Genomic DNA, 27,311 nt, shown 5'->3' with positions numbered 1-27,311 from the left:
TCGATAAAATTATATCGAATTCACTGAATTCAAAATATAGAAGTTAGTAACATTAAAAAAAATCATTGTTATTTTTGAAGAGAGAAAAAAAAAATTATCTGAGCATGTGATTGGGCAGACGACTGCCAAATTTCATGCAGCTACGGTTTTATTTGTACTATAATCGTTTTGAGTCGCATGGCAGCTACATAGTACCGATTGTTTGAATTGGTCTAATTACAATAGCCTTGACATAAAAGAGACCATTTCTAAAATTTCGTTTTTGAGTTATGAAATGTACTTGCCTAAAGCAATGCTGTTGCCGTATTGATTTATGTCAAAGCCAATTGTCAATAATTGTGAACAAAAATTCGAATACGCTTGTTTATAACTTTCTCACCAATACCTGTGACGTTACCACAATCTGTTTTGTAGGCTAACCTTTGTGAGTCGGTACAATTACGCCCATTTTTAAGTATTCTGGGTAAATTTCGTTGATAAGACAAGAATTTACCATGTTACATAATAGTCTTCTTGGGCTTGAACTTTACAATCGAATTAAGAGTAGTAGAGTGAATACGAACTTTGGTAAAACTATAAAATCAGTCCTGTTCCGAATCGATTTTCGAAAACTACTTTAAAAATATTTAAGAAAAAATGCTCCATTGTTTTCCAAATTTACAAGATTCATTATTATTTTTCAATTCACAATTAATTTTTAATATTTTTAATATTCTTTGATAAAATATGAATATTTTTTTTTATTATAAAATTGAATTCTTAATTAAACAATCTTTTAATATTCTTGCTGTCTGTACGATTGTGTATAAATGTATGAAAAAATTTAATATATAGGAAACTGAAGAGCAAAGAGTTTGGAAACATGTGCAAGTATGTTTCAATTTCCTTTCTTTTTTTTTTCAATTTCAATCTTTTTTAATCAATTCAATTTTGATTTTTAATTATTTATAAATTATTTTTTGATATTGAATGCTTTTTTTTCATATATGCACTTTATATTTTGCAAATAAATTTCATAGAAGTAGGAAAATAATTGTAATTTCCCTATTTTTTTTTTTTGTGAATTATTTTTTTTTAGTTGGCAATATTTTTGCATGGTTCAACTTCAATATCATATTTTTTAAAATAATTTCACAATTTATATATATGTAGGTATGTAAAAATTTACTTTCAGAGATGAAATACTAACGGAATTTTGTAATTTATTGATTCTTTATTTCAACTCCAATTATTCAAGCATGCTCTATTCAAAGTGAAAGTGCAAAATGAAATTTATCAACTCTAAATTTCGATAGTCTGTAAGTGAATTTTGCTCACTGTTAGGCACTTTCATAAAACACCATTTACACTTTGAAAGCGTCTTTGAATTCCAATACTTTTTGACGTTGACATTATGAACTTCAAATTTTGTTGCTTACGCAAGTGATTTACAATCTATGATTTTTTTTGCATTTATTTATGTATAACTATTTTTACACTAAAAACTAATTGTGATGTGAAAAATCACTGAGCGCTAAAAGTGATTGATATGATTATCAATTTGATAATGTTCTAGGAAAACGTCTTACTATTAGTGTGTTAAATTGCTTAATAGGTAAAAAATATCTAACTTTTCACTTTCTGCCAAAAAAACCCGATTCCCGAAAACATTAAAGTGTTCTTTGAAATCTTGAACCCTTTTCATTCGCAACCTAGTTATACTATTTTTAATCCCTTTAATTACAATATCCCAGCCAAATACCGAAATACAATTTAATTCAAGAGAAAACCCCTGACCAAAAATTTTCAAAATATTTCAAAACTTTGTATTAAACGTCATAAAATATTTTTTTTTTTAAATTTTTAAGACAAAAAATTGCCATGGATATTTTTTTTGTTATAATTTCAAAAAATCCGTTTTATTAAAAATATAATAAAAATTTTATTTAACATTTTGCATTGCATGAAAAATTTTTATTTAATTGCAAATACAACAAATTGAAAAAATATTTAAATTTTATTTTAAATTTATTTTCAATAATATTGTAAGAATAGGAAAAAATTTTCAGAACAATTTAATTAATTTTTGGTTTTATGTATTTTAATTACGCAGGCAAGATTTTGGATGCAAGTGGTTGATGAATTAAGACAAGGTGTAAGATTAAAGAGAAGAGATTTTCGTGATGTTACACGAACACCAGTTGAATATGAACTAACACCATATGAAATTTTAATGGAAGATATTAGAGCAAAGTAAGTATGCATACTAAAAAATTTTGGAACAGAATTTTAAAGTTTGCAGATTTTATGTAGCATGTAGATCAAATTTTACGTTCAGTTCACTTTTTGCACGTAAAAGATTTTGAAATTCGCAAATTTTTAGTATAAACTTATGAGGAAAATTAGTATTAAGAAATGGATAAAAAAGAAAATTTCATACAAGGATGTCAAGCTTTCGGTGGGAACGCACTTCTCCGTATAGTACGGAAACGAAAGTAAACTATTTTTAGGGAGATGTCGTGTCTGTGTGTATCTGAAGTTCGGCTGAACCGATTATGATGAAATTGTATATGGGAGTTTGTTTTGACTATGTCACGGACTGATCAACTTTTGGGGTATATCAGACCTCAGGAACTGAACTTTTTTACGCGACGATTTTATATACGCAAAATATAAAGAGAAATTATCAATAAATTTCCTTTAAATTTAATATTTAGATTCGCGATGTTAAAACAATCAATTTATTAATTTCGGAAAGGTCGGGGCTCGGAAACCGAACTGGGGAATATCTACGGAACGGATTGATGGAATTTCTGGAAATTTAATATTTGAGTTCTGGTTGTTACCGAAATTAACTTCCTAACTTCCTTAAAATTGAAAGGAAGTGTTCAAAAGACATTTTCATAATCTTCCGCAACATTTTCACTAAACTAGGCAATGCACATTGCGGTCGGTTATCTGCTGATCACATCTGATTTTTTTGTTTTAATTTACATTGAAAATTCATTTTGTTTAGCTTAATTATTGAAAAATTTAAATTTGCATACATCCAACTTGTTACTTGTAATTCTTATGCCTTTCTTTTTTAAAACTTTCGACCAGTTTTTTTTACAGTATAATTAAGTGAAAATAAAAGTTATCTACCTAATTTTTTAATTATTATTATTATTTATTTTTCTTATAATACGCGCAATAATCACATCAATTAAAAATATCTGTTGCGTCTAAATCTTATTACCTATACGCGTATATCTACTCTACTAGACTTGAAACTCATTAAATTTAATTCCATAAACATTTCTTATAATTAATAAATCAATTTTTTAATTCACAGAAAATTTTCTTTTAATAAATTTTCACTTTCATTGAATATTACCTATATTATTTATAATCGCGTATAGTAAAATAAAAAAAATTATAGATATTATGTGTGATTATTAAAATTTGTCGTATAATGTAGAAGAAAATTATTAGTCTTAAAAATCGGAACAAGTTATTTGCATTTTATATTAAAATTGTACAAATTAATTGATCTCATATTGCAGTAGTACGGTGAAAATTACTGTACAAATTATTTGTAATTTAATTTTTTAATTTTAGTTATTAATTAGTGCGTGCGTATATAACAATTAACTTACTTAAATTGCAATTTAGTAAAAAAGAAAAAAATACTTGATTGAATTATTAAGCAAAACTTCTTAAGTAAGCCAACAAGAATTTGAATGCTCCTCCAGTCTATATACTATAAAAATTTAGTATAACAGTTTTAAGAATTCTTTTTATTATTTGTTTAAATTTTAAGTTAGGTACTAATGGTATGTGCTAGTATTTAATTAAATATTTTTATTCTTTATATTCATTGTATAGGAAATACAATCTTAGGAAAGTAATGGTTAATGGTGATATTCCGCCTCGAGTTAAAAAAGATGCTCATGCTGTTATATTAGAATTTATAAGGTCACGGCCTCCGTTAAAAAAGGTAAGATATAATTATTTAATTTTTGTATTTGTATATGCACATATGTGCAAAAACATAACATTTTTTTTATTAATTTAATGAAATATGTTAAGATAAGTAATTAAAAGTTTGAGTATAACAAAAAATAATGAAAACTTTAATAAAGGAAATTAAGTTAACAAATGCTATGCAGGAAATCTGCAAATATAAAAAAATTGTTCTGCAAAACTTCCGAAAATATTTTTCATTCAATTTCAATGTATTTAAGTCGAACTTAAAATTTGATATGGAAATCCGAATACAGTTTTATGGTTACAACTTCATATTTTTAAAAAAATTTCATCTGCAAATTAAATGGAAAATTTTAATACTTGCAAAAAGCTCAAAGTTCAAGTGCTGAGTTTTCAAATTGATTACATGTTATACCTACAAAGCTGAATGTTATATAAAGCTGAACATACAATTGAAAAATAATAAAAATTTGAAGATAACGGAAATTCTCCAAAATTTGTGTCAAATTTCTGTCAGTCATTAATGTTAACGTTAGCTGATGGCGCTCAGACTTGACAAAATTCTGATCGATTTTGCAAAATTCCACAAAAATTTAATTGTCGCCATTTTACTTCTAAAATTAAAAAATCTGACAGTAAATCTGACGTGACATAGAATAGGAGAATTTCAATTATTTGCTGTGAGACCAAGTCTGATGTCATCATTAAATCATATATGTAGTTTGTTATATATAATAATTAATTCAAACCCTATATACAAATTATAATTTAATTTTAATGTTCATATACACGACCTTGCAATATTTAATTTTTATTTTTATACTGCTCATTAAAATTTAATTATCGCCATACATAAAAAATAAAATAAATTTTAAATTTTAATTTTTTATATAATATAATTTATAATATTTAGGCATCAGAACGAAAACTCCCACCACCAGTTAAACGTAATCCATCACCACGAGAACAACTTATGGATTCGATAAGAAAAGGGCGACCACTTAAACCTGTACCGCAGCCAACGCTTAAAAATCGATGTAAGTAAAAATATTTATAATATTTTATTATTCTTATGTAGATACACGTATATGTATGTCTAGAGTGCATATACATGTGTGTATATAAAAATTTTACCACCCATTATAATGCAATTTATAATCAAATAAATATCTTATATTTTTTTTTTTTATTGTTTTCTATTATAAAAATTAACAAAAGAGGAAATTTATCTACAGTATCATTTTCGAATATGATTTATAAATGCCCATCAATTTTAATATTATATACGTTGATCTCATTCAATATGAAAGAGTGAGCGAGAGAGATAGATAAAGAGGAGAAGAAGAGAAAAGACACAAAAGTATTAGATTTTTTTTTTAACTTTATTACTTTAAAGCGGAAATCATATTTTATGTTATAAAATAGAAAAACATAGAGAAAAAAAAACAAAATGTGTTTGATATCTCAAAAACTTAATCTTATACATCATCAGGCGAATCATTTCTATAATCGCATCAGGTGGTTTTGCTCTTACTTGCACTATTAATGTATGCATACATAAACAGTATAGTTTGTAGATCCTATGAGGCATATGAGAATACACCTTGCGCGTTCATTCACATTTCTCAAATATTTTTTCACATTTTCTATAATAATATGTTCTTCATTATAGAAAATCAAATATTCTTTCACTTATTTACTACTCTTTCTGATTACCAAATGAGCAATGAATTGCATTGTCTTCCATACATAAAATTAATATGACTAAACAGTTTTTAAGATTTTCTAAATTAAATTTGTTGGCGCACAGCTACACGCTTGGATAAAATTAAAAGAATTTTGGTACTTTTCTCATTAATTTTTCCAAAAAAATAAAAATTCTTATATAGATTTATGTCAGATCGTAAATAAGTGATAATAAGACGCAATTATGTATCTTAATATAAAATTAGAAAAGTCATTTGTACCACAACAAAAAAAAAATCTAAATTGTATCTTAATCTCGAATGAATAACAGAAAATAACAGAACTTTTAATGAATTTCTATGAAAGTAAATTAATGCATGCTATTGTTATACACCATGATTTTAAAGAAAATTTTCATTTTTAAAGTTCAAAATTAAATGATTATTTTTGGATTGTAAAAATTTCTATCTGGCAATAATCATCGAATAATATAGTCAATAAATTCTTTTGAAAAAAATTTTATGAATTTCAAAACTAACATACTATTCGGCTCTTTATTCGGCTAAATACTTATAGCCCGTTGTGATACCGATGGATCTTGATATCCTCACCCTCACTTAAATCAGCTCTTTATAGAAAAATTATGAGCTTCAGACCGAGGCCTTTATAGAGGAGCTCATAAAAAGAAGGGCAACCCAAGGAACCTTCGCCTTCCCGGTTTCATAGCTGGCACAAATGAGGAGTCACCGTCTTCTCTTCTACAGCAGCGTTCCGTTAACGGGTTGTTAGCGAAGCGTCCCATTCTCCTGATGTGTTCGCCAATCAGACAGTGCCCAGTTATAACCCCTATCACACCGATTCCAGATTTGATGTACGAGACAGATTTAGCTTAGGCCAAAATTATCTGGCCGTACGTCGTTCCATTTTCGGACCTGCTGTGTGTTTGATTTATTTACTCAAAAACATCCCCAACAACTCATCTTCCGGTGGGATCCCACGATTTAAGATTTTATAATGTTTTATAAAAATAAAAAAAAGAAGAGGTCATTGCGTAAGAGATTAGTTTCAACAAAGAAATGGCGAGATTTCAAAATCCAATGTGCTGATTCATTTTATTGAAAGTCCCCCGTATAGCAACTATAATCGTACAAGTCACCTAATTTCAATTTTTACAAAATGAGATAATAATAAGGCATTATTACTTATTTTTCATTTTACTACCAAAAATAGTTGTAATTCTTGTATACTTTTGTTAACAACACACACACATTTCTTTGAACAATCGTTTATATTCATAATGTATGGATTAAGCCTGCAATACAAGGTCATACTCATAAACATTCGCATTGAACTTCAAATTATTTTATCCGATTTCTTATCCAATTAAATTCTTTCTTTCAATATTCTGTATACGTACGAGTACCTACTTACATACTAACGTATATTAAACTTAAATATTTATTTTTATTCATTTATAAATACCGTAAATATATAATTTTATATTTTTTATAATAAGCAATTTAAAAAAATTTTTTTAAATAGTTAAAAGTGTAAAGGTTAATATTATTATAGATAAAATCCAGTATAAAATATATTTACGATAATATAGACATAAATTGTAATCAATTATTGGATATTAAGATTAAAATTTTATCTAAATTAAAAAATCCAAATTTAAATTGTAGGTAATTTGAGAATGAAAATATTTTTTTTTATTAAACAATTATTGTTTAAAAGCTCATTATCATTACAATATTATGGTTATAGAGTGACAATTTTTTATGAAGCTTATTATTACAGCACCAAATATAAAGAATAATAAATTGAAAGTAAGCCATATTGCAAATTTGAAATTTAGTTTTATATATTAACTTTCAAATGTGCTTTCATTTCAACCTGATATTTTGTACTTACTTGTATACATAAGCAAAAAAAAGAAGTCTTTTTCCCATAGGCTCTTTTTTTTAATCTGATTTTGGATTGCTAATTATACTGCAAGTACACCTTCTATAAGAGAGTGATACTTTCGGTCATATAGGCGAACGGAAATGCTGGGAGGATTCTTTGCTCTCATTGCGGCATAGTTGCGAACTTCCAGGTGTCACAGTGTTCATCATGAAGTGGCTTTCCAGTGGGTCTTGTAGGGTATGTCCAGTACTCTCAGAAAGGCTGAGTAGATTTTTATACGCGGTTGCGGTGCCGTCTTACTCCGGTTGTACAAATATAAGTTGCAACTCCAACATTAGGGAATGTTTTGAAAAAATAATTCAATATATTAATTTGAGTCCTGGAGAAAACGGAATCAAAGAGAACTTCAAGAATTTCTGCACTCTTCTGATCTTATATCTGCAAAGTAGGATCTTAACTGGCCGTTTGAGATTATGTATACCTTATCATTTAAGAAATAAAATGTAAACAATTCGTTTCAGTTTTCTTAAATTTATAATAAAGTTAAATTTAGCATTAAACATTTTATAACACCTATGGGCGTCCACCAAAATACCGATCTAACGTCAATTTGATTTATTTAGCTGTTAAACATTGTATTGCAGAATAAGTCAAGTTAGCGCTAGATCTACAATTTGGTAGATGGCCTTTCTCTTACAATAAATAATTGAATCAATTAATTTTTTTTCTCTTTTACCTATTGTACACAATTTTATTCTAGAATTTAAATAGATTTTTATTTATTTAATATGCTTACGCCTGCACTTTTTCACAATTCCTTCAAAACACGATTAATAAAATTCTTAGATCATTTATAATAAAATTTTTTGCTTAAACCAAATAAAGTTTTTGCTATAGCCTTAAAATATTTTACTATTTCTCTTATTTTTTGATTTTTATTTTTTGATTATTGGAGTTTTTCAATAATATTCATATATGAGATGTGATATACGATATTGCTGCCCCCGCAAATTCTGTTAATTTTTCTGTTTTAATAACAATATTACTGAAAATAGTAAAGACAAAAAAAAATGCATTTTTTTATGTCCATTAAATTAAAGGACACAGCATGTAATATTGTTCATGTATAAATGAACAACTTACCTACAAAATTATAAAAATATTTCTTTTATTGACTTTTTATTAAAATTATTTTAATCGCCAAGACGCTTGTTGTTCTTGACTTTTATTTATTTTTTTTTTTTCCTCAAACTTGTAGATTGATTTTTTTTTGTTTCTTTAAAACTCAAAAATAATTTTATGATCTTATACATTGTAAAAATAATTTAATAATGTTTGTGATATGATAATGTGCTCATAATGTGATGAAGAATCAAATTGAAACCTTCAAGCATATATTGTAAATTTTCCACATAGTTAAAGATTGTTAACATATGCAGTACAATAATCTGCTCTGTTCATTGCCATCAAAATGCTATACACAAAAAAGTGATAAAATTTAATTAATTGTACTATTTTTTGATTTCGAACATAAAATCACCAGCAGATAAGTGCGGGAGGTTTAAATAAAAAAAAAGAAATTTCATTTTATTTTACAAGAGAGGAAAACGCATAAAAAATAATTATTGTTCATATACAATAAAAAATACTACTCGTATGAAAATTTAAACAAAAATTTCCTAATTAACAGAAGAAATATTAAAATTCGTCATAGTTGTTACATTTTAATTGGAATTTTATTCTTATTCTCCAACTGCTGCAAACTGTATATGCTGATTGTATATTGAAGAATAGAGCGATGGTTCGCCGCGTTCTCAAAGATTTACCGTGTTCCCCGCAACGCGAACCCAGATCACTAATATAATAATATAATGTCACTTAAGAAATAATAAGTTGAGAAATTGCAATAAAAATACGGGGCACAATTTATTTTGTTAAAATTTAATTCATTGAAATTAACAGTTATATTGAAAACAGAAAAATACATTCACCAAAAATTTTGATCAAACAATTATTTTTTGGAAAAATATACAGCGATTCTCTGTAAAATCTTGTCAAATTTTAATAAACAGACGGGCGACATGGAAAACTGTTCATAGTTAATATAAATTAATGAAAATGGCACCACTCGGCTTAATTTTCAATTGACTATGTCTCTACTGTCACTACCAACCGCGAAGGCCTTTAACACTTCGTTACCATCTAGGCAACATATGGAACGTTTTTATATGGATGAGTTCAACCTAAATGATATTCTCTATTTCAGAAAGAGTATACTTCCAACAACTTGTTGTGGACATTTCTTTTAGTCTCTCTGGCTATGTTGTCGCAATAAATAAGGTATCGACGTCACACTATCGCATTCTGTAGGAAATTCTACGATAAGGGGGTGGAGAAACGTTGGCTCATTTTCTGTGCTCATATCCACTTTTAACACAAGGAAGGCGAAATTTTCTTGGGTCGCATCTTTCTTTTCGCGAACTTCATATAACAACAATTTATAAAGGACTCAACTTATTTCAAGTAAGGGTAGGGAAATGTAGATCCAGTTGTAACACAACGGGCCTACTTTAAACTAACCTAATAAATCTTTTAATTCCTTCAATATTTTGTCTTTTGAACATCTACCGTGAATTTGAAATTAAAGTTTTCATACTAGTATTAAAACGCTAGTAAAATATCATTTAAAACTATTTCTACATTTTTATAAATTAAATTTCAATTTTTTTTTTTTTTTACTTTTCAAATAAATTCAAAAATTTCCAACAAAAATAATTTCTCATGGCTTGAGTTTTCTTAAATTTTTTCCTTAATTTTCCAAAGTTGCAAACAAATTTAAATTTTCTTTTTTTACAAAGAAAATCTCTTTTTGTTTTGTGCAATGAAAACTCACTCTCCCTAAGGTCATTTAAGATATAATCGAAAAAAAAAAACACTGAAATATTTTCACTGTCAATTCTTTACTGCCATCCTTATCAAAACAAAAACTATTAAACGAAAACTAAAAAAAAAAAATGAAAAAGTCTTTAAGTCTTACCAAAATAAATGCCAGAACACACCCAACACAAACATTGAATGAGTGCGCTAACGATTGGACAAAAATTGGATTTTCATAGAAAAAATTTTCTTAAATTTTTCAACACAAAATTACCAAAAGTAAGCGAAAAGCAGTTTTTTTATTAAAATATGAAAAGAAAAAAAAAAATTTCTTTACTTATTTTGCGTTCCCAAAAATAAATTTTCCTCTTAACACAATTATATTGTATCACACGACGACTCTTTTGAATCATTGGTAAAAAAAACACCAATATATAGTGAAAATATTCACCTTTCTTACCTGATAGCATAATATTAAAGTAGACGGGTGACATGAAACAAGCACACAATAAAAATCACAACAACAACAACGACAACATAAAGAATAAAAACTGTTCGCAAGGCTATGATGAATTACGGTTAACCCACAATATATTTATGTATGTAAGAAGACTAGTAGTACTATTCATGTATATTATAATAGTGCTAGAGAGAAGTGCAATAACATCTGCAATAACAACAAAAATCCTACCCAAGGCAACAAGGTTCGAGTTCAACAATAATAAACACAGAAAAAGATAAAAAAGTGAATTTCCATGAATGAAAATATTCGACTTCTTATTGTTGTGTTACTGTTGTTGTCTCGCTACATCTTTTCTAACTACATATTTGTACGATATGAGAGATTAGTACGCGAATATATTTACGTGAAAACAACTTTTACCATTCAATTTGCGTTGCAAAATTTACGATGGTTAGGCTTTTTAAATTAAAAATTCTTTGTTTCTTTTTATTTTCTATCTATAGTTTTACATATTATAAGAGAGAATAATGGACCTTACGTATACATTATATTTGTCCATACCAAAATACAAATTGCATATACATATTATATAGAAGATTTAGCCATGGTAAAACGAAATAGTAAAGTAAACAAAGGTATATAAACAACATTAACAAAAAATAGAAAGGTTTTTATTTTAAGCTTTCTAAGCCTAATCTGCTTATATATACATTCACGCGTATGTATGAATGTCCATTTGAGTTGATAACTGTCACAAATACCGTCCTTAACTATATTTCAGAATTTATCCTAAAACGTAAACTAAAATAGATTAAAATTTAAATTTCTAAAACCTTACAAATTTTATCTACTTACATGTAAGTAGTTAACATGCAAGTAGATCAAATTTAGATTAATGAAAAAGTGAAATTTTTATTGGCAACATCAAATGTTGAACAGTAAAACTTTCAATGAAAATTTTTTATTCACTGTTTTTTATTAGTGGCTATGACATAGGTCTTTACTTAAGAATCTCGGAGTTTAAATTACGATAGCCTAATACCGAAAATATGTAAGTACAGTAATACCCCTTAAGTGCGTTTCAAAAAAATTCAATTTTTGTAAGCACTTATCCGAGTAGAGCTCTTAACCGGACCCGTTTAATTGTAGAAATAAAAGCAACTGAGCGGGTTTTTAATAATGTCTAGCACATTATTCAAAATATTGAAGTAGAGATGTAATTATAATGATTTTGTATTTTTTAAATAATTTTTTGAATTAAATAAAAAAATTAATTTCTTTTTTTGGGTTTGTGTCTAAAACATTAATGCACTTAAACGATTTGCCCAGATGTAAGAAACACAATTAATTGATTTTATTGACATTGAATGTAATGAAGAAAGTAAAAGTTCTAAAAAATTTGACGTACTTAAACGGGTAACGCAGTTAAGCGGGAAGCAGCTAAAGGGGTATTACTAAATGTACCTTACAATTTAAATTTTAAATTCGTATAACAATAAAAAATACACAGACTGAAAACTGACGCAATCTATCAAAATATCTAAGATAACTGCCAAAACCATAGTATAGGACTGTGTACATTCGTAACGACAAAGACAACTTGCGGAGAAAAGCTTTACTTGTACAAGTGATTTTTGTAGATTAAAGTATAGAGTCATATATACTAACAATATTTGACATATACTTAAAATTTGACATATAACAGAAATTTCATATAGCATTTAAATGATTATTTGCAAATTTGATTGTTTCTCCCCCTACTTTTAATTGCAATAACTACTACATTTCATTTTAGATTTATATAGCAGATAATAGTATATTATATAACACTTTGTATTAAATTACTATACTTAGAATAATAACGTGAAATTGTAAATGAAAACTTGCTGCCAATGCTCTCGACCCTATACCTTATATAATAAACTAAGATAACAACCATCAAACAATTTAAATTGTACGATTTTAATACCTCAGTTTTTATCAGATATTTCAAATTTTCTTCTAAAAAACATTAATTATAAACCATAATTCCATTATTATAATTTAGCTTGAAAACAATTATTATAGGAGCCAAAGAAGACAAAGACTAAATTAATCATCACAATTTCTCAGAAAATTTCAAATTAAAGTACACATAAAGTTACTTAAAACAAATTCTAAACCGCATTTACTTAAAAAGATTCATGGCAAAAAAAAAAACAAAAAAAAAAATAAATCATCGAATGGCTCTTAGGCATGTTAAAATGCATTTTACCTTTCACTAGAAAATACAAAAAAAAAAAAAATTATGCAAGAAAAATTTCGCGGGAAATTTTTTTTTTCTAGCACATTTTCACATTTATTATACTTTGTATTAGAGTTAGCTATGCGAGGTTGTTATTTCTACTAGTTTTTGTTTTAATTTCTTGATCTTGTTAAAATAATGATTGGTTTATTTGGTTTCTTATAGACTTTTTTAGACCTATACTCTATAAACTTTCTTTTAAATATGCAAAAAAAAAAAAAAACAATTGATGTAATTTTCATTTGCATAAGATTTGTGTCATTTTTCTTTTTTTGTGCTTCAAAAGTGCAATCTGCGCACAGCGTACAATCGTACAAAAATTAAATGTGGTGCCTTGTATTAAGCGGTAATTGTTTATACTTAAACTATATGCTAGTGGATAATGGGACGCATAAAAGGATTTTTTTTTTCTTTTTTTATATTTTTCTTTTAATTTTTCTCCTTTCTAATATAAAAAATAAATTATATAAAAAAAAAAAATAAAGAGGAGATTTGATTTTGGGAAGAAAAATTAACAACATTTATTTTTTATCCAAATAAAAAATCTCTACAATGTAATTTTATATTATCCACTCTTAAAGAAATTAATGAGTTTCGTGATTCTGCGGTTGGGTTTTTGGGAAATTTTTTTTTTAATGGAAAATTTTCACAGTAAATTTTTAGATATACATTCATATAAAATTTACCTACCTTATTTTTTTAGTACTTTTCCAAAAAAAAAAATGCTCACTAGCTTACACTATCTGTCCGTCCGTCCGTCTGTCCGTAGTTAAATGCCATTTTTCAACTATTTATTGTAACGAAACCAAAAAAACTTTTTACATTTTGAATCAAATGCAGAAAGGCCATGAGGATGCTGAAAATAATAAATGGCGAAATGGCCATTGAAATTAACCGTTACCCTGGACACTTTTCTTCCGAACGGCAACTTGTAGAAATTTAAAATTTAAGCAACTCTTAGGTAGTAATGAATAACTTATTTCTTTGGAAGAAACTTTTTCCGCCATCTCCATTACAACTTTCAATTCCATCCAAAGTATCGCCTCTTGAAATTCGTAAAATATGGTTTTTTGCCTTATATTTGAATCGGTGCCTTATATTTCCGAAACTACAAGATTTTGCCAAATTTATATAAAAGCAAAAAAAAAGAAAAAAAACTAACGCTAAATGCCACTCATTTACTTAACCGTCGAATTCGACCATTACTTTAATGCCTCCTTCAATTTTGTTTTGCTTTTGCTCATCCCAAATGTATGCAATAAATTGATATTATGTATTCGGGTATATGGATAAAAGCAGTTTCGATTGTGTCTGTAAACTGTTTGTAAAAAACCTGTATTTTCATTTGTTCAAGGGAAATGTGCTTCTTTACCAACCAATGGTTTTATCCACCTTTATTTTTATTTTCTTTATAAAATTAAAACATAAAATTTAATTTTACTTAACAATTATGATTTGAAAACTTTGAATATAAAAAACAATTCAACTTTAGGAATAATAGGTTTTTGGGGAGAGAAAAGAAAAATCTGTTGCAATTTTTTTGATTAAAATGCTTACAAGTTTTGTTTCGGCAATGCTGCTTTAAAATTTATAATTAAGGTAAACAAATATTGGTTCACCCATTTTAACTATTCAATTATTTGCTCGAATTCAACTAAATTTGTTGAATTATTTCACAAATTCACGCTGCTATCGCACTATAAGTTTTCTGACTATATTCCCTTTATGACATTACAAGCAATATGATCGATTTTTACTTTTCACGTATATGTTTTCCATATGCTTTCAATTGCTCCAAATCGAGTGACATACTAAAAGAGTTACCACTGGTACACTCTTTAATTTCTCAGCAAAATATAAGCGCAAATATTCCTTTATTTTATTCTTTTTGTCAAAAAACTAATATAAGATTTTTATATTTTTTTTTTATTACAATTTAATATTATTGCCCTAAAGTTTTAAAGGTTTGGTTCTTATTATAAAGAGCCTCCATATAATTGTGTTTTTATATTTTAAATGCCTTCCTTTAATCCTCTATACTCACCTTTTTTTTTGTTTTTTTTTGTCGAAATCCTAAAAATGTCATGAAAAACCGATAATTTTATTTAAGTTAAAAAATTTTTTTAAATGGCACTCCTTTATAATTGCAACAATTACAGTTACGTTTAATAAAAATCATTAGGAAAAACAAATTTATTTCAATTTTTCGATCAAGAAAAATGAAATTGTCCGCGTTATATGAAAACCATTAAATCGTAACACTACGAAATTTGAAATAAAGAAAATTAAAAGAAGAAATGAAAAACTATAAAAAATAAAATTTTTCGTCCCTGCGCGTTCCCTTCAGTTGTCTTGCGTTGATCGGCGTAGAATCAAAAAGTTGAGAGAATTTTTTTTAACACTTGCGAAATATTAAATTGATTATAGGTTTTTTACCTTAGATTTATTGAAATAAAATTTGTAAATTAAATTTGATTAATGCTTTCAATTTTCTTCTTTAATATTTCCTTTGTTCCACAAAATTTTTATGAGGAAAGGAAAATTAAAAACTCTTTGTACACGTGTTTTTTTGCGACCATTGTACATTTAAACACCTGTTATACATTCACATTAAATCGAATTATGGAAAATTAAAGAAGAGAATTGCAAAAAGAAAAAAAAATCTGATAATGTTCGGAGCAAAAGGTGAAGATAAAAGAATAAAATGGATAATTGATAATGGGAATTAGCATGCTAGTCTGTAAGACATCCATGAACGTACGTACTACAAGACAATTGATATAAATGAAAATTGAATTTATCAAAAAGGTGATATAATTATGTAACTTTGAAAAAAGGGAAATGGAAAATCGAAATTTTTAAAATTGAAAAAACAATAAACAAAATGATTTTTTGATTCAAGCTGTGACATAAGGGTGAATTCAATTTTATGTTAGAATTTTTTCGAAATTTTTCAAATTTTCACTTGAAACTAAACTTATTAAGATTTTGTGCAACTAAAATTCAAAATTCGGGAATGATTAAATATAAATGTCTTTTTACCAATTTTATTAAATAGATGATAACTACAAGAAAATTTTGGTACTCATGGTTTATCCATTACAAAATAGCTCTCTTATTTTGTGGTATACTTAAAATTTTTCACTGATATTCTTCAGCCAAGCACCTCTCAATCCCCCACCATTAATTTTTTGCATACAAATATTAAAGTTTTTCGTTCTTATAGTCATTAGTAAATTCTTTTATTTCGTAGATTTCTCGAAGAAGTTTAAGTTTTTATAAATTTCTCTAATTTTTGCAACTTGATGTTAATGAATTCTTGAAATTCAGATTTGCTAATGAATTTTACCATTAATTTATGGTGTTATTGTAACAATTTAAAAAATTTTTTTTATTAAAGACCTTAATGTCTATAGAAATTGTGTGTCATCACATATCAAAACTTTTATAAATTTGACAACTTTTATAAATTTTAGCTTTTTTCTTTATTGAAATAAAAATTGTTAGCAATCACGTGTTAATTATGAACAAGTTTTTTTATAGAAACAAAAGATTACTTGACACAATATTGAAAAACCTGATACTTGCTTAACGACACTATGACCATCTTTAAAGAAAAACTTCATTTTTGCAAAGGAATTGAAAGAACTCCAAGCAATTGTACTGAAGCATTTATTTTTTTAAAGATATTAAAAATTTTCAATAGACTGAAGTTTTCTTCTAACCATATAGATAAACTCAGGTATTTAAGAGTGTTAGCAAGCTGAAATAATTATTCATCCCATCATACGAGAAAATGCACAAAAATTCTTCTTACTAGGAAATTTTATTTCTCTGTTTTATTGAAATGAAAATTTTTACGTTCATTAAAAATTTCATTTACAAAATTCATTAATTTTTCTGCAATTTCCTGATTCTTAAATATTTATAAATTTTTTAATTTATCCAATTTTAATTTAAATTCCGGTTAACCTAATTTGATTTTTTAAAATTTATCAAAATTTCAAGACGAACAATATTGATTTTTCATATACGTGCTGACACATAAACATTTTAAATACTGCAATTTAGAAGAAATATAATAGGTTTAAATGCTGATGTGTCCATTTTGTTTTTGAAATATCTCAACATTTTTTGTTCTTACTTATAAAAATAGTTATTTATTTAACTACATACTGTGAGGTGTTCAGCTCAATATATAATTTGTTTTTAATAATAGCAACCCTGTAACTGCTATCAACGTCGACAAAAATGCTCCAATACAATAACATCCAAAGGTCATGAAGCTACTGTTTTCTATAATAATTCTACAAAATTATTCGATTTAAATTCTGCAACGGTATTGTGTTAAAATAAATAAGATTTGATAGAAAATAGAATATTAAACAATTTTCGCCTATATGTATGCAAAAAGACTTTTAGTTTGACTAAAAATTTCGGAACTGCATAATATATCCGCAAACGCCTACATTTATACTATTTAAAGAATAAAATTTCTACAAGATTATAAAGTATATAATAATGTACCTACATACATACTGTTATCCGCATTCTTGGTGTTGTATAATATTTCTATTATCTACTTTTGTAAATAAGTTCTTGAATTCTAAAGAAAACAAAATATATATGTACATAAATTGAATCAAGGGGATAGAAAATAAAATAATAAACCGCAATTGTAACTTATGATAAATTTATATAACAACAGCAAATAATAAACATGTTGAAAATCCTCTTAAAATAAAAATAATTACAAATAAAAACTTTTATTTTAGGTAAGCGAAGACACAAACCTCCTATAATACAATATAATACCTATATAAAGTTACCCATGTAACGTAATAATAAAATTATACAACACAACAGCAATCAATAATGAAAAAATTAAACAACAGAAAAACTTACGATATTCGATTTCTTTCTAGCAATAATAACAATAATTATTATCGTATATTCGTAATTTTGAACTTTTACTGTCACGACATAAAAAGCTTTTATGAAAATATGAAATTTTTATTGAAAAAAAAAAAAACTTATCACGTAAATATTTGTAATTTAAAAAAAAATAACGTAATTTTAATATTTTCTTTATTTCTATTTTATTCTCGGTATTGAATGACGGATTATCGGGCAAAGTAAAATAAATATTCTCCTTGACGGTTTCTACCAACAAATTAAATTTTTTATTAGGCGTTCGTTTTGTTGTTTTCTTTGTTTTTTTATTTATTTATTTAACCACTACACTCGACTACCACGTTAACGTTAATATTTTTTTAACGTGTTCTAAAAAAAACATATTATGGGGTGTACAGTTACTTAGTAATGAAATTAATTCTCTAGTAGTTAACGGTATTTCTTAAGTAAAGGACGACAAAAAAGTATGTCGTAATTGTGTCGTAAAACAAAAAATTAAGAAAGTAAATATTAAAAAAATTTTCTTTTTGTTTTTTTTTTTTTTTATTTATTACAGATTTATTTGATGATTTGGTGCAATTTATTTTAAATTTAACACTCGGCGAATTATGAATCAACTTTAATAATAAAATAATTAATAATTAAAAACACATAAAATATAATTAATTTAATAAAAAAAAACATTTCTAACAATTCCTGATTACCAAAATTAATTGGTAGGTACTGTAATAATTTTGTTATACGATTAATAATTATTGTAGTTTTGTGTAATATAAATATAAAAATGAAGTTATATAGAAGTAGTTGTAATTATAGAATTTATTGCTAGAGTATGAGTCATTTACGAGTATATTCATTGCAAAATTAATCATTGATTTTGTAAAAATTTTAAATAAATTCCATTCAAAACGAAATACTTAATAGTTTCTTGAACATTTCTCGGGACTTCATTTTTGCATTTTACTGAAATGATATAATAAAATCCCAAAACATGCATCCGAACACGTGCATAATCTGAAATTTATGCAATTTTGTAATAAAATTTAAATTAATTTTTCTTTTTAAATTTCAATTAAAAATAAATAGCTCCTATATGTATGCAAGAAATTATTGAGTTTAAATATACGAGAGAATTTTACTTTTAATACTATTATTCGTATTAGTAACGACAGGGTCGGAGCAAATAAATTATAAAAGACCTTGACCTCATTATTATAATTTTTTTTTTATTTCTTTTTCGTTGACTATTTTATTTACTATATAAGTTATATATAAATATACTATTACAAAGCAAAAATTAATAGAATTGTATAGTGAAGTTAAAAAGAATATAATTTACAATAATCCTTGAATTCAACAATGCGGTAATACAAAATTAAAATCCAATTCAGAAATTTATAATATCTTTTAACTTAATTTAGCAAATTTCGTGTCTATTTAATTTACGTTCTAGTACTACTGTAATATGTACAACAGTATAGTTAAAAATATTTGAAATTATTGTATTTCTTATATAAATTAAAAAAAAATTGCTCTTTAAAGTATGTTAAAGTCAAATAAGACGAATGACTTATGCGAATTGTTAAATGAGACGCAAAAAAAGGAATCGATGAAAGGAATTCGAAATTTTAAATTAGAAGAAATTGTAAGGTCTCTTAAGGAGACCCAAAAGATCTTCTGGGCAATTACAATTACGAGTAATTTAAGAAAACCCCTGTAACGTTCAAAGAATCAAACGAGACTTTTCAACAATCTTTGATTGAGCATTTTTATAGTCAACTCAAAAAATCTAAAAAATAATTTGACTTTTAAAGCAAAAACACTTCAAAATTTGAAAGAGAGCCTTTATCCAGGGAACAAGAACTCAGTACTTTAATAGTTCGATACTATAATATCTAGGCGGATTATTAATACATTAATAATTAGGCGGATTTATAAATACGCTCAAACTTATTACAAAGATCAGTTTCTAAGGTCATTTATTGCTTCTTATAACAAATAAGCCGAGAACTTTTCTTGAGTTACTAGCTAAACCATTTTTCCAATCTGTACAAATATTAATCTATATTTTCATCTGAAACTTCACATATTGAAAGAAAAAAAAAAAGGATTCATTTATGTCCCACATACTGTTTTCTCTACTTTTATGTTAATTAATTTTTTTTTTTAAAAACATTAATCTCTTAAATTAATTATACACTCTTAAAAATTCCATTTCCGACCCCATCAATAACCAATCTTTTGATTTATATACGCATCATTTGATATTATAATCGACTAGTTGTGAAGGATACAACTATATGATTTTTTAATTACACAACAACAATAAGTGATTTTGAATTAATTTTCGACATAAACAATGTGGATAATGAACAAATAATCTCAACAATCGGCTTAAATTAGTCTATTTGCTTGTTATTTTTTGTTATCTTTAATCCTCTTCAATTCTATTTCTGCTCAAACTATCTGATACCAAATATACTGTTTACCTTTACCTATTTGTTTTTTTTGAAGCGTAGTATTTTTATTTTTCACGATAAAATGAAACGCAATAATTTATCAACAAATTACAATAGTAAACAAAATTGTAAGAAAAAAAAAAGAATTTATTGTCAATATAAAATTGTCAATCGGAAGTTTATGCTTATTTCTAAGCACATTTGTCTGGTTCTGAATGCTCACCCTTTAAACGTCTTCTCCATCAATTATTATAGGATAAAGAAAAACAAGAGTATAGTTTAGCATGACAGAGCACCATTTAACTTGAAAAAGGAGCAAAAACAAAAACGTGATATTTCAAGAAATAAAAATAGAAGTAGAAGAATAAAACAAACAAAATGAAGAAAAAAAAAAATAAAGTTATTTTATAATTTTTGATTGGCTGTCTTTTTCTATAAATAACTTATATCCTTTCAAATGAAAGGATAATAATTAAAATAAATTTTAAAATTGCATCAAATATTTTATTCCAATTAAAAAAAACGTGAACTACTTTAATTTTTCTAAAATATTTAAAATTGTTTTGAAAATTTGAAAAAAATTGCATATTTTTCGGCGAAATTAAAAAAAAATATTTAGAAGCAAACTATAACAAAATTCCGTACTGAACATACTCAAATAACACTGAGAGGACGACAAAACAGGCATACGTTTCACATGCATAAGTACCACGTCACACAATTTAGATATACTCGTACGCGTGTGTTCACATTTATGTATCGGTATACGAAAATTATTTCATATTTCAAATTCGTGTCAAAAAAAAAATTCTTTCATAATTTTCGAATTTTCATTTTATTTTTGTCTCAATTCTATAATGAAATTTTATTATTACTACCAATGATCACGTAAAATTTGAATTGCTTACTCTTTTGCAACTTTTATATTTTTTATATTAAACGTCAAATAAATGTATATGTCAAAGAGATTATAGAGAGCCAACTATACAAAAATGTGAAATTGATTATTAGGATATTTTAGAAATAGACGCATAGTATTAGTTAAGCTAGAATGACGTTCGGGAGAATTTGGGTGGGGGAATTTCATCTTGTCAAAAAAATCAAAAATTATTCAAAATTTTGACAATACCCTCTTGTCAAAAAATCCAAAATTTTTGAATATTTTGATAGTACCCGACCCCTTGTCAAATAATCAAAAATTTTTTAAAATTTCAACAGTACCCGCCCTTGCTAAAAAAAATCAAAAATTTTTCAAAATTTTGATATTAGTCTCCTTGTCAAAAAATCAAAAATTGACAAAATTTTAACAGTAATCCTCTTGTCAAAAAAATCAAAAATTTGACTCCCACCCCTTTGTCAAAAAATTAGAAATTTTTACACATACTATGTATGTAAATATACGTTATAGTTATGACGTTTTTATATAATATTGTTTCTTGATATACAAATAGATTTTTAATTCTCCTGTTTACCACAAAACACTATTTGATCCATATAGGACATAGATATAGTTGAATCAAATCACTGAAGATTTGTTGACAGTGATGTTGGCAATGAAATTTTCTAAAAGACAAAACTTATTAATTAAAAATCTTTTGTACGTTCTTCAACTAGTCTCAATGTAGTAGTGTAGCCACAAACAGCGGTCTGTAACTCCATCTACATATATACTTATGTACATGAATAGTCTGGCCTTTGATGATGAATTAACGCTTAAGTACTATAACGACCTAGATTAATTTTTTCAATGCCTAATTTTAGATTTATCTAAAAAAAAAAACATTTCAGATATAGAATATAGGTGACATTTTATCGCGGAATATGACAACATCCGATGAATTCAAGAATCTCTTTGTTTCTTTTTAAGTTTTAGCACTTCATCTTTTGTTTTTAAATCTATGTCCGAAATAAAGCTAGAGAAAAATACTATTAAAATATTATTTTGCTAAATTGTTTATTCATTTATCGCTTATTAAAAAAAATAAATTATTAAAAAAAAAATTAATTTTTCTCTCTCTTTTTCTTTCAGGTAAGTAATTTTCGTTTAACAAAAATTGAAGATTTTCGTTAACCTATGGTAAGACTTTAAATATTACAATTCATAACTTTCCTGCATTATTCCTGTTAGAACTAAATATATGTATGTAATAATGTTAAAACTAACACAAATAAAAAAAATGAAATTCAGGTTTTTTTTAACATCAATGCACGTGTATATTAAAAACGAAGTAATGCGCTTGCGATATAATTATTGAAATGTCAAAGGACTTTAAGTTTGTATTGTGTTTGTATATGCATACTATTATTCATACACATAAACAAGTTCTTATAGTATTCAATTAGACATATGCATATGTATAGATAAAAAATTTTACGCCTTGTCGACTAAGCACACGTTCTACTCTATTTGAAGTAAGCGAACACTTCAAAATATAACAGTTTCTCATTTGCAAATTAAAAAATTAATTGTAATATTTCGTAAATCAATACAATGTTCATAAATTGAGAAGAAAAATAAACAAAATTTTTATTTTGTTGTATTGAAGACATTTTCAACTTTACATGCCAAACCATTGTGAATGCCCGTGAACGTTTGTAAGCGCGCAAACGGCGATATGTAATTTCTTGAGTGTCATTATTCCTCATCCAGTTAATCGCTTTTAATTGTGTTTGTCCAGCGTAACAAAAAAACCTCAAACTTGCGCATAAAAATTTTCTCATCCTACTTTTGTACACAGTTATGAACATGCGCTTTACAATTCTTGTCATATGTTTTCAATGAAATTTACAAAAAATGACAAGAAAAATAAGAAAAACAAAAAACATTAAATGAACATTAAAGAACGAAAACAGGCCACGAGCTCTGATTTTAATGACTTAAATATAAAACATTGCTCTTTTTATCTTTTTCTTTGTGTCTTGAGATAAGGAGGAATAGAAAAATTGAATACGTGCAACAATATAAAAGTGGTTTTGATTGTAAATTTACAAATTTTATTGAAAGAGAATAGAAATTTGACGTCTAAATAAAACCCATTTATTGTAAACTTGCCTGTATATGTGCACGTTTTTATTATACTCACGTTTTTCTATTAAAACTATTTGCACTAATTTCTTACTCAAACCTATGATCTTTATAATATCTACATCTTATTTAGATGAGTGTTATGGTTAAGCGCGAGAAAAGTTTTAACACCGCAACTACCGAGTACCGCAGGCATAAAGTACGATAAGGACCATAACAAATACGCGTAGGAGCCAATTGTTGTCTCAGCTTCGTTTTGACAGAAAGAATAGAATAGAATAGACAGTCCTTTTAAGGAGTCTGGAATAATTCAGTTTTGATATACAATTTATATATATTTGGGAGAATTGCCTTGACCCTATATTCTACCCCTCCATTCTCTCCCCAACTATTCTGGAAAACTTCGAACTGTCAAGCAATATATTGTAATAATACTCGTATAATAATATAAAATAAAAACTTTATTTTTGTTATTCTCTTCTTTTTTGTTTTATTCTCATTTTTACCAGACAATATGCCATAAAATGAAATTATGTACAATTATAAACAGAAAAATAATCTTTTATCTCTTTTATAACACCAATATTTAAATTATATCACACACATACAATAGTAAATAGTATGATTTTCTCAACATATTTTCACTAATACTCACATAATTTCACATTCGACTACAACAACTGATAAAGTATGAATGTATTTGCATTTGCATTTGTATTTGTCACATTTTCGTCTGTCAAAATCTTAACACTTCTCTATTCAATACTTTAGTCATTCGTAATACGCGTACCGAAGAACGTCAAAAACAAATAGAAAAAAATATCGGTGTGTAAAATCTTCTATTATTAAAAATAGGAAATTAACGGTGAAATAAATATCGAAAATACAATAAAAAAAGGAAAGAGACAAAAAATCGCGTGGTTATCTTTAATATTTTAAATATTAAAAGTTTTACGCTCCGCAAGAAAATTTTGTTTGCGCGATTGTGTGCTGTTGTTTTATTGTTCTAAATTGTTATTTTAAAATTTTTGTGTGTATTTCAAATGATTTTCTTCTTAGAATTAATAAAAAAGGCTAAAAGTTCAAGTGAATTTTAGTATCTTATTAAGAAAATCATAAAAGTAATAACAATAATAATAAAAGTGAAATTTAAATCCTTTTATTGTTTAAGTGGTTTTTGTGGTTTTAATTTTCGGAACTTATTAAAGAATATTAATAAAGGACATTTTCCTTTATGATAATTTTTTCTTGTTTTGTTCTTCTTATTTTATTTTAATTGAAATTGTCGGATCTTAAAACAACAAATTCAGTTAATGATTAAACGAACCTTAATAATCAACATCAAAAGATTTACAATTAATTTTATTATTTAATTTTCGTGCTACAGAAACTAGAGATTTTTTTAATAAATTTGAAATTTAATATTCTCTATATAATGAGGAAAAATCAATTTTTTCTGGAACTTATGATACCAGTGATACTAGGTCATTTACACGCTTCGAAAAAAAATAAAAAATAAAAAAATCAAAAAAAAGAAGGGACAAATTTTAGTATCATTCCCCTCCCCCTCAAACTCATTGATTTTATTTAAGATTAAAATTTTTAAATGCTATCCATGAGGCAAAGACACATATAGAATTTCAAACCTATAATGATGCAAAATTTCATTTCTTATATTACAGGAGATCTTAAAATAAATTAGGGACATTTACACAAAATGTAAAAATCATGAAAGTGCAACGTGTAATCTGACAGTCCATATATATACAAACATTGTATATGTATAGATTTCATGCTATTTGTTTTTTTTGTTGTCTGTCTCCCCCACCTTATACATAGTGTCATTTAGACCGAAATTAATCTTTTTTTTTTTCCTTGCAAAGAATTTTTAGAGACTAAACGCATTATTATAAGAAAACCAAACGCATATGCAATCTTCTAAAATTGATTAAAACCTAAGATGCAGACTTAATGCGTATATATACCTAACACGTTTTTAATTATAATTAAACCAGTAATTCTGATATATATACATATATTCATATATATAACAAATGTAATGTAATATATATATGATTTATATGATATATATAATTATTTATATATATAACAAATGTAATATGATATATATAATTTATATGATATATATAATTATTCATATATATCACAAATGTAATGTGATATATATAATTTATATGATATATATAATTATTCATATATATCACAAATGTAATGTGATATATATGAGGTGATATATATGATTTGTATATGACATATACAAATATCTTATAACACGTAGTCACACAACAAATGTTATACATATATAGGTGGTTGGAGAGGAAGAGTTACGAGTAATATCATTATCTATGTACCTTCCTTTTTCTAATAAACATTGTAATCACATACAATTATTATTGTTTCTATTATTGTCATTAAAAATTATGTCTCAAATTATTTGTTATTTTCTCTGTCTTTATCTTATGCTTGAATCATTTTTAGTAATTGTAAATAATATACCACTTCTATATGTATATGCATTATTCAGTATAATAATAATCACCTCTCTAATAAATGGTGTTTAAAAAACAGAAGAAAAAATAGGGGTGTATAAACGTTGGGTAAGATAGAGAGAGAGAGAAAGAGAGACAGAGGGAAATGAATAAAAAATAAAACTATATTATGGAGCTCCTACGAGTATTGTATTTTTCTAATATATTTAATGGGGCTAACGTTTCTTCATGAAAATGTTATAGTAGAGAAATACAAAAGGTGTTGAAAAAACATTTTATCCGTATATGTGATTAAGATGAACGTAAACATGATTTCGCTGTTTATTTTCTTTTTCTTTTATAGAACTTGAACAAGGATAACTTGATGATAAACACACTGATGTACATACGCAAATATAACAATATTTATTTTTCTTAATACTTTTTAGCTATATTTAATTTTTAATTGTACAATATAATATGAATAAGAGATTAATATTTTTACCTTGAAATTACCTTGAAAAAAATTATTCTATTTTATTATTAATTCATAACTTTTGAACGACTCACTTAATACTCTCACTTAATATATTAATGTTTACGTACCTCCCTCTTTCTACCTCTCTATTAAGAACATAATAGAAATAACTATTATTATAAATGATGAAAATTTCGTAAAAATTAACATTTTTTAGCGGCACAAAAATTTTTTAAAATATTAAGAGGTTCGGTTCATTTAAATTTAAGTGCTTACATATACATATATGTATATATATAAAAAGCGCATAACAGCAAATAAACTGATTTTACTCAGAGGACTAATTTTAGCTTTATAATTTTAATTTTTTGTTTGTTCTTAAAATATTTTAAAGATTATGTATAATAGAATTTTCAAGGACTTTACTAAAAAATTTATCGAAATTTAACAGGTTTAGAGAAATAAATAATTTAAAAGGATAATAAAATATCATTATTATATATACTTTTTGATGAGAGAGACAGAGAGGTAAAAGAAAAGAAAAAAAGAAAGAGAATTTATTTATTGCCATCATTTGGTTTATTTTTTTTGTTCCCAAAAGGCATTTTATGCACGAAATTAGAATTGAATGAAATAGAAAAAAAAAATATGAATGAATAAATTGGGTTTTTTGGGTAGAGCAAAAATTGACTAATTGACTTGTTGGGTTTTAAGCAACAGAATAATCTATAATTAACTTGTTAGATTTAAGGTTTTCGAAAAGAATTTTCTCTTATTATA

The 27,311-nt window shown here is 25.9% G+C and overlaps 1 protein-coding gene across 8 annotated transcripts in view; it reads left to right on the top strand.

Annotated features, from left to right (window-relative positions):
• The window catches only part of LOC129605783 (protein spire), a 162,380-nt gene that overhangs the window by 95,012 nt on the left and 40,057 nt on the right, over nt 1-27,311 (top strand). For 7 of the 8 annotated variants that reach the window (XM_055515779.1, XM_055515758.1, XM_055515723.1 and 4 more), the window contains exons 8-11: nt 835-870; nt 2,093-2,232; nt 3,847-3,958; nt 4,862-4,985. In XM_055515779.1, the coding sequence (XP_055371754.1) occupies nt 835-870; nt 2,093-2,232; nt 3,847-3,958; nt 4,862-4,985 (412 nt within the window). The remainder of the gene's footprint in view (nt 1-834; nt 871-2,092; nt 2,233-3,846; nt 3,959-4,861; nt 4,986-27,311) is intronic. The other variant, XM_055515774.1, reaches the window with a different exon arrangement.

Source organism: Condylostylus longicornis, unplaced genomic scaffold (assembly GCF_029603195.1).
Source record: "Condylostylus longicornis isolate FDR11 unplaced genomic scaffold, ASM2960319v2 ptg000002l, whole genome shotgun sequence".
In the NCBI taxonomy this organism is placed as follows: Eukaryota; Metazoa; Arthropoda; class Insecta; order Diptera; family Dolichopodidae; genus Condylostylus; species Condylostylus longicornis.
This window is presented reverse-complemented; position numbering and strand designations above follow the sequence as displayed.